The sequence below is a fragment of the Priapulus caudatus genome, unplaced genomic scaffold, assembly GCF_000485595.1.
Source record: "Priapulus caudatus unplaced genomic scaffold, Priapulus_caudatus-5.0.1 Scaffold17, whole genome shotgun sequence".
NCBI lineage: Eukaryota > Metazoa > Priapulida > Priapulimorpha > Priapulimorphida > Priapulidae > Priapulus > Priapulus caudatus.
In genome coordinates this window covers 1,593,910-1,603,659 of record NW_014577078.1, presented here as the reverse complement: position 1 = coordinate 1,603,659, position 9,750 = coordinate 1,593,910, and the positions used below count along the sequence as shown (strand labels likewise).

The following is a 9,750-nucleotide window of genomic DNA, read 5'->3' as shown; positions in this document are numbered from 1 at the left end:
CGTGTTTTGGGGGGGTCCAGGGAGTCCGGACCCCCCCTTGCTCGCGCAGAAAACGCATCTGAGGGGGTGTAATTTTAAAAATTTTCTGGGGGAGGGCCCAGAACCCCCCTTCGCGTGCTCGCAACTATGGGTTACGGTTAGACCCCCCTGGTACAAATCCTGTACACGCCCCTGCCGAGCAAATTGCCAACATTGAAAAACGAACCCCCCTCCCCAATAGAAAGCTGGCTACGGGCCTGCGAAGGGATTGCACGGAGATTAATCTACATATTGGTGACCCTATATTAATAACTCATGGGCAGTGGCAGTCGCTCTATAACCAGTGTTGCACATGAATGCTGCGAAACTGTAGTATAAAGGGCTAAAGGTAAATAAAGTGCAACCATTCAAGCATACAACACTAGCGCATTGCATCTAAACGAACAGGGCGTTATGTTTACGCTCGATAAAAACTATAAAAATGCAATAAATCTGTTAACGGCCCATATACTGAGCGCTGAGTTTAAGAGAGCAGAACCCATTACGACCACTGTGAGGGGTAATATGGAGAATCATATCAATAGTAAATTTTCCAATGGCTTATTCTAGATCTCATACGCATGCACACAGGCGTACGCACGCGCGCACGCATGCACGTACACACATACGCACGCACGCACACACACACGCACACACGCGCACGCACACACACACGCACACACGCGCACGCACACACACACGCACGCATTCACATGTATGTAACTGTATTGCCAGAACTAGCTTATACAATACGTTCTTACAACCAATAGAGTATCAACTATATATGCTATACACCTACAAGTTGTATGATCTTCTTCTTTTTCACAATTTACACATTCACAATTTGCGATTGTCTACTAACAGGTATGGCGCTACAGCCGACGACAACGCTTCTCAATATACGACATTGAAGCCGAGTAGGTGTATAATTAGACTGGTGCATTTTAAATGTGTAAGGCCGAGCCATTGCCGCGGGGCAGTAATATATGTTCTCCCCCATCTAATTATAAAACCGTCGATGCCGAAGTGTATCTTCTATATATATAAAGTTGTTCAGCCGAATTAGTTCGTATTTTCAGAATCAGCACGTATGGAAGGTGGTTCTGGCTGAAACAAAAATTTAAAAAAGTAAAAAATTCATAAAAATTCTATTCATCAATAGATGGCGGTGCGTACAGATTAATATCACGTACGTGTGAATCCATGGGTATACCCTTAACAGCGCAGTGGCCTAATCGCTAGAACATCCGTCTCCTACACCGGGATTCCGGGTTCGAGTCCCAGCTGGGGAACTTATTTTCCCATTTTTTCCCTTTACCTACCTCTTTAGTTTGTATTATTTTTTACTTTTTACTTTTTATTTTTTACATTTAATGTCTTTTATCTTTTTATTTCTTATTATTTTTTACTGTTTGGGATGAGATGAGATGGCATGCGATGGCATGGGATGGGATGGGGTGCGGTGCGATGGGATGCGGTGCGATGGGATGGGATGGGATGGGATGGGATGGGATGGGATGGCATGGAATGGGATGGATGGATGGATGCATGGATGGATGCATGGATAGATAGATAGTTAGATTTTTTGGGCATTTTCCTTTCAACCAAGCGGTCACCAACTGAGTAACGCCACTGATTTCCCCGGCCAACGCCGGGTATCCCGCTAGTGCGATATAACGTGATGAAATACAAAGTACACAGCGAGTCAAGATCTGATGAATCGTTTCCATATACTGCATGGATATGGCAATTGATGGATATTACCGACATAAACACACACGATTACGTTTATTCGGCGTCGTTGGTCTTCCGCAGGATTTTGAAAGATATCTACATAAATTCATCAGACAGGCACGTGAAATTGCAGTACTGCGGCTGGGGACCAGTAGGCCACAGCATTGTAAGTGCACACCGTGATGAGATTTTCGAATGCCTCCTGCATAGCGCATGCGCAGTGGTTCACAATTCCAGACATGTTCATGTTGAGGAGTCATGCCTCTATTTGATATCTATATTCAATGAAGGATGTTGCTGTTTGACATGCAGTTGATGTATGTACTTATTTCATAAACACTATGCATATGTCAAACAATCACACATTCACTCATGTATGCGCAATAGTCACACACAAATATTGAATCGAGCGGCTCAACTGAGTGGAACAACCACGTCGACTATACACAAACAATGCATACCTCCCAATATATTACTAATTGACCGCTTGGCACAGTAACACTAATGATTCTATGTCGCTATGCAAGGTGATAATTAATTCTGATTAGAATAACGAGGTGGATTCTCGGTTGTCTTACCAGGTGATGGTGCATGATAACGATATCTATTACAAAGAAAATGCGTGGAGCACAATGAAACCATTTCGAATAACGTACAGGGGAGAGCCAGGCGTAATATTTAATGGCATCCCCGACTGGCTTTATGAAGGTATGCCTTTGCTATTTGCACGCATTGTTTGTATGTACCTTTAATTGATAAATGATTATATAATGTTGTAGATAAGATTAGAAAGAACTAGGGTAAACAAAAAAACACTTTAGGTAAAATGTTAGATTTAACATAAAAAGTGCCCTTATACGCACATACTAGGTATGTATATAGTGAAAGTGCAAAAAATATTAACAAGTAAATGCAATAATAATATTCTAATCTATCTATCTATATATCTATCTATCTACCTATCTGTCTATCTATCTATCTATCTATCTATCTATCTATCTATCTATCTATCTATCTATCTATCTATCTATATATCTATATATCTATCTATCTATCTATCTATCTATCTATCTATCTATCTATCTATCTATCTATCTGTTTATCTCTCTCTCTCTCTCTCTCTCTCTCTCTCTCTCTCTCTCTCTCTCTCTCTCTCTCTCTCTCTCTCTCTTCTCTCTCTCTCTCCTCTCTCTCCTCTCTCTCTCTCTCTATATATATATATAATATATAATATATATATTATATATATCTAACTATCGAACTACCTATCTATCTATCTATCTATCTATCTATCTATTCTCGCTCTCTCTCTCTTCTCTCTCTCTCTTTCTTTCTCTCTTTTCTCTCTCTCTCTCTCTCTCTCTTCACTATATATATATATATATATATATATATATATATATATCAATCTATCTAACTATCGAACTATTTATTAGCTATTATCTATTATCTATCTATCTATCTATCTATTATCTATCTATATATAATATAACACGCACACACACACACGAGCCGCACACAGCTCACGCACGCACGCACTATATATATATATATATATATATATTATTATTATATACGTAGAGTAAGTAATACGTACCGTACTTACTACCTACTTACGTTACTTACTACTACTACTCTATATATATATATATATATATATATATATATATATATATATATATATGTATATATAATCGATGACATCATTTGGTATATATCCAATTTCTTCTTACAACCCTCATCTTTATCTCGTCTCTCATTGCGTGTGAGGACGGCTCGCAAACGCAACGAGGTACCAAACGTATTCATTAACACACGCATACGCGCTCAAGCTATTCATGACCGCTGACGATAGCTAGGCATCTAATTAGACATCTATACATTTTACAGAGGAAATGTTGAACAGTCACGTGGCGCTTTGGTGGTCACCGAGTGGCCACAGGCTGTGCTATGCAACGTTTAACGACACGAACGTGAAATCCTTTTACTTGCCCGAGTATGGAGAAGGAAAGGATCACTACACTACTCTCAGAGACCTGCGATATCCAAAGGTACTTAAATGGATCATGTTCATTTGCTAGTGTTTTTCATTTGAGGACGCTGTCGCACTACTGCGTGTCTCAGCACAAACGAGATGAAGGGGAAATGAATGCGTAATGCTCGTCTGTTTTTTTCCGTGATATTCCTGGCAAGGCTGGCGATACGAATCCAACGTTCATTCTCAACGTGCTGGACGTCAGGAACCCGTACACAGTGTCGGTATTGAGACCACCGATCGAGATGACAACGCACGGGTAAGTACACCGTCAGCTGTCATCTTCGCATGATAGAAATGTGGAACAGTCCTAGCTGTTTTAGGAATCGATGAGCGTAAAGGACGGTAGATGGAGCGGCAGTCGTAACGATAATTACCTCACCGTAAATACTATACTATTATTGTTTAGTAAATATAAAAAGCAAGTTATGATCTCGTTCCGTCTCTATAGTAATATCAATTGCTGTGTTTTACTTCCAATTTTGTCACTCCGCTCAATATAAACAAACAGTTACTATACTCATACATATCTCATATATATATATATATATATATATATATATATATATATATATCACATAGCGTGCAATTTGTTGCAGCCAGTAAGTGTAATTGCGTAGACGAGATGTATTTTTTAGCTAATTGAGAAGCAAGATTATCGACAGAGAGTTTTAGAGGCTGTGTTTAGTGCCATTAATAATTACTTTGTATGTAAGAAAATTTACCAGAAAGGGTCTACAAAAAAGGAGCCTTGTAAGCCCCCGTGACGTAGCTATAGTGCAATTAGTGTTGCGCGAGTACAGCCTCGATACGCGTGCGGGTGACCCCATCTCACGTTTTTATTATCGGGGGTTTACTTATGAGAAGCAATCACCGTCTCCTAGCTGGCAATGATTGATACCGGGGTTTAGTTTACCTCACGTTAGCTGCTGTATAGTTGCTGATATAGAGGGGACGTCTAGCCTTATGAGCATAGCGCAATCGACCGCCTAGGAGGATGTCGTGAGCAAGTACGCCGTATTCGCTGAAAATATATGAAGTCATAGCTGAAATAAAATAAAAATTGGGCTCTCCCTAGCAAACGGCTATACTTGCAGTAGTAATATATATATTTGTGTGTGTGTGTGTGTGTGTGTGTGTGCGTGCGTGCGTGCGTGCGTGCGTGCGTGCGTGTGTGTGCGCGCGTGCGCGTGCGTGCGTGTGCGTGCGTGCGTACGTGCGTGCTTTCGTGCGTGCGTGTGTGTATGTGTAAAATACAGAGATCTGCAGATACCGAGATTGCATCTATACAAGATGCAGTATTCATCACGAACACGTAAAACATACTATGCACACAGCCTGATACGTGGGTAGAATGTTCGCTTTTCACACAAATACAGACCACATGAACTCGTTAAATTGGCGCCCATGCAGGTTAAGTGTAGACTGGTTGGCTCATTTACCGATATGTCGCTCCATTTCACCATAAATTACCTCTCGCGCTCCCCTGCTTAGCACTCGAGCGATTTTTTAAAGAGATGCCGTAAAAGGGTTGCCTGCCATAAAATTAATATCACCGCTGTATTGCGCCATTTGGTGAGCGAGCGTAGTAATACTGCCGTGTCGCATGCACAGCGTCCAATCGCTTCACACAATATTAACGGTTTGAATAAAAGATGGTTATGCCCCGTTACTTTGAGCATTTATGAGGTAGGCATAACTAAAATAACTTTATATTATTATTTACATAAATTGCCAATTAAAATTACTAGGTTGTAGGCTTTTAATCTGCATATCGACAGTGTAGTAAATAAAGTACTCTCGACACAATATATGTTAAGAAACTATTTATATATTTTAAAATGTGGTTTTTATTTTATGGTGATATTACACATTATTTGTAAAAGATAGAATAAAGCACCATGCACTGGACGTTTTATCCATACAATAAGCGGATGTATGCGTCGGGCATGCTCCAATTTCCGAAAAAAACGCAAAATAAATAGTATGCTACGAATTATAATGCCGAATACCAAAACCAACCTTTAGGAAAACATCTAACGCTATCACGGCTATCAACTAACAGTGTCGCAGATCCCCGTCTGTCATCAGCTTCTCGTGCGTGTTCGGACGAATAGTTCTTTTTCGCCCCGACCTTTTCAGAACACGGTTTTTGTAAAGTTATTTCAGAGAAGGCCAGCCGTGGCTAACAAAATAGATGGAATCGTTGAGCCACGTGTACATGCAACGTAAAGCACTATATAGCGTCTGTCAAAATCGTATTAGTCTTGAAAGTGAGGTCATTATAATTAACTCGAATTTTCTCATGTGTCACGGAAATGACCGAGTCCTGAGTGAGATGGACTGAATGCTAGGCAAACGTCTGCCTTTCGTAATATAGAATTGTCTTTTTTAAGTTTCGCCGACTTGCTTTACCTTTGCGAGAGTCCGTCAAGCGTTGTCCTTGGTTTGCACATAGGATAGGTTCATAGAAGTAATCGTCTTACGCCAAATTGCGTTAATCAATATCGTTAAAACATGCATAAAGTATATATATATATATATATACGGTCAGAGCTTGTAGAGAGCGAATAATAATTAATAGTATAATAAAGAGACAATGTAAGCAACCCGTCACAAAATCGTGTAAATGCAATCTACGCATGAAATGCGATCGAATGCCAGGCGTGTGCACACCGCAGGACGACCAAAGCCCGCCGCGGAACATATCGTAGCAATTGACTGACGTTGGTCTAATTATACTTGCCTATTTAATGAATGTCTGTTTCAGAGACTTTTACTTCACCCGAATAAAATTTATCGACGACAACAGAGTGGCGGTTATATTTCAAACCCGATCGCAGAACTATTCGGTCATCAGCGTGTGCAACATCGCGCCGTATGGACAGTGCGCAACCGTACGTATGTCTCGGTTATACTACGCTCCTTATTATCTTCCCCACGTCCCGTAATATTCACAAATTTCACTGGGCATTACTCTAATAGCAAACACTGGGCGGGACCAAAGTTATTGCGCGCGCAAACGCGCACACACAAATGCACGCACGAACGTACACACGTACGCACGTGGGCGGGACCAAAGTTATTGCGCGCGCAAACGCGCACACACAAATGCACGCACGAACGTACACACGTACGCATGCACGCTCGCACGGACACACGCACGCATGCACGCACGCACACACGTACACATTTTTCTGCACATACGTCCAAACACTAAATCAGTCATGATACAGATCGTGCGGCTAAATGTGTACGCAATATCGGTACCGTGTTTACTCAGTAGGTACATGGTAAGATAGCATCATAGCACTACTCTTGGTCGATATGTTATTGTTATAGTGTCCAATTGCTTATTACCGTGGCATCACATTATACCAGCTGCTCACGCTATCGTCTGCATGCGAGTTTTATTGACAAAGCTACATTCGAGCGCGGTGGAGTAATGCAATGTAAAATTGACATTAGCTTATCGTGCAGCATGTAACGAGACTAATGGTCGATGTACAGCATGAAGACAAAAAAATTTCCGGTGTGTGTTGTCCCAGCAACAGCAGTTCTCCATCAATCATTCATCGGATACCTTTTTGGAAAAATGTAATCCTAATGTTAATCAGAAGAAAATTACACTCCACTTAGGCATTCGCAGACTATGCTTCTAGTTAGCATCTATCTATCTATCTATCTATCTATCTATCTATCTATCTATCTATCTATCTATCTATCTATCTATCTATCTATCTATCTATGGCGGTCCCAGACACGCAGAAAGTACACGCGATTCGCGGTAGATCTGGAGCACTACCTACATCAGGCCCGCATCGCCGTCCGCTTATATCGACGGCGTGGACTCCAGTCCCTGCGCCCCCCCACCCCCCCGACACGCGTTGAAATTTCGAAATTACAACGTTTCGGGCGAAGAACGTCGACGACTCCTGCTGCGCGGTATGACAAGCAGACATACCAACACATCCTGAGTCCTGACGATTGACGCAATGTGTTGTTTTAGCAATAACGGATGAATATCTTCTTCGTTTTATTAACCAATACAATTAATTATGAAAATTGGCCAATATTATATAAACAGTGATTTATAGCTAATACTAACTAACTAAATTAGTAAATCGACTGCTTATCCTGGTAGTGTTTGCAATTATCGAATAAGTGACACAGTGAATAGCTCGTTAATAATATACGCGTATATATTAATATATTTTTTTTAAATAATTTATTATTAATTTATATTTCTATGGTAATGCTCAGACACATTAAGTGATAACGTTCAGGTTCATTGATCCGAAGAAATGTGCCATTTGGGTTGGGTGAGTACAATTCCTCTTTCACATTCCAGAAATATATTCGCCAACTTATAAGTAATTTAACCTCTTCAATTTGTTAAAAATAAGTATGTATTTATCTAGTCCTATACATACATCTTTTTTATATTATTAAAATATTGGCGATTCTATTTTCACAATTTCAATTCGTTACAGTCTTACGGAGGATATCTTGCGCTGCAAAAGTCCGGTAAGGCCATAAAATGAATTCGCAGCGCGGCTCTATTTAAATGCGGCTGCCATACGCTCACTATTATCAAATTGGCGTTATGATACTGGTAAGTAGTCGAACAACGAACCTATTAGTAGCTCTCTTAGATAAGTACAGAGGGTATGCCATACTATGAGAAATTATACACAATGGGAACTGGAGCGTGCAACATCCGCAATTTAACTCGCAACGCCCAGTCCCAATGTGCTGGTGGGAATATGTGTGTAAACGTGTGAACTATCATCGTTATATTAGTTTATGTCTGATAAATTTAAATTGCGCATGTATCCATTAATGCACTATATAACTGATATATATATGAATAAAGATTTCATGAATTTCAGGCCAGGATAATAGAATAATACGAACAATTTAGCTAACATTTATTCACTACAATTATGTCATGAAAATAAGTATTTAACCGTCGTCTGGTCGCTAAGCTGCGCCACCCATTCAATCGCATTATAACGTTTAGCCTCCTCGTTCCCCCGATTGGCTTCAAACATCCAAGCGAACTGAATTGATAGCAAAAACTCCGGTAAAGACAGTCCAGGGGCAGGGCTCAAAAATGTAGAAGCGTGCTTGCGTAAGAAATATTAACTTCTAATATTAAAAACATCCCCAGAGAAGACGATTAACGGGGAACACTGCGACTACTTTCGCTTATATCACAATTAGGCCGGACTATGTAGCCGAGCGCAAAGGCACTAATTTCAACGCGCTCTCTGCGTCAACGACGGCATGAGCTATTACTGTTTCAAACGAGAATAAGTTGAACTCTCTTTTCTTGCGTTTACCTATACTTTTCCACACGGTATATTGGGCATAGAAGTTAACGTTAGAGTTAACTTTTTTGGAGTTTGATAGAAATCAAATATCGTATTCGTAGCTACACATTAAGCAATGTTCACCTTTTCCAGTGTTTCATCACTGGAAGGGGAGGTGCTTGTTCGGCTAATACTATTAACGAGGCTCATCCGGCGACCACGAGCTATAATGGGGAGAGTCACTACCTGGCTGGCATGTCCAAAACAGTTAATCCAGGGACTTGTTACAGCCTTCTTCTGTTCAAGTTATTATTTGTTTGTTTTTTCAGACAGCGGTTCACGTGAACGATACATGGCCCTACCAGGATGCCTGCAACAACTTACTAAGTAACGAGGTGTGTGTATGTATGTGTATTATATATGTGTGTGTGGTGTGTGTGTGTGTGCGTGTGTGTGCGTGGTGTGTCGTGCGACTGTGTGTGTGTGTGTGTGTTTGCTGTGTGTGTGTGTTATGTGTGTGTCTGTGTGCGCTGCGTGCGTCGCGTGCGTTCGCGTGCGTGCGTGCGAAAGCGGTGTGGTGTTTGTTGTTTTGTTTGGTGTTGTGTGTGTGTGTGCTGGTGTGTGTGTGCTGTGCGTCGATGCTGTGTT

At 40.8% G+C, this 9,750-nt stretch overlaps 1 protein-coding gene across 1 annotated transcript in view; it reads left to right on the top strand.

The window, feature by feature from the left end:
- LOC106810540 (prolyl endopeptidase FAP-like) overlaps nucleotides 1-9,750 on the top strand; it is a 50,740-nt gene that overhangs the window by 31,197 nt on the left and 9,793 nt on the right. Inside the window, exons 6-8 of the mRNA XM_014813923.1 lie at nucleotides 2,334-2,460; nucleotides 3,643-3,803; nucleotides 3,946-4,011. Of these exons, the coding sequence (XP_014669409.1) occupies nucleotides 2,334-2,460; nucleotides 3,643-3,803; nucleotides 3,946-4,011 (354 nt within the window). The remainder of the gene's footprint in view (nucleotides 1-2,333; nucleotides 2,461-3,642; nucleotides 3,804-3,945; nucleotides 4,012-9,750) is intronic.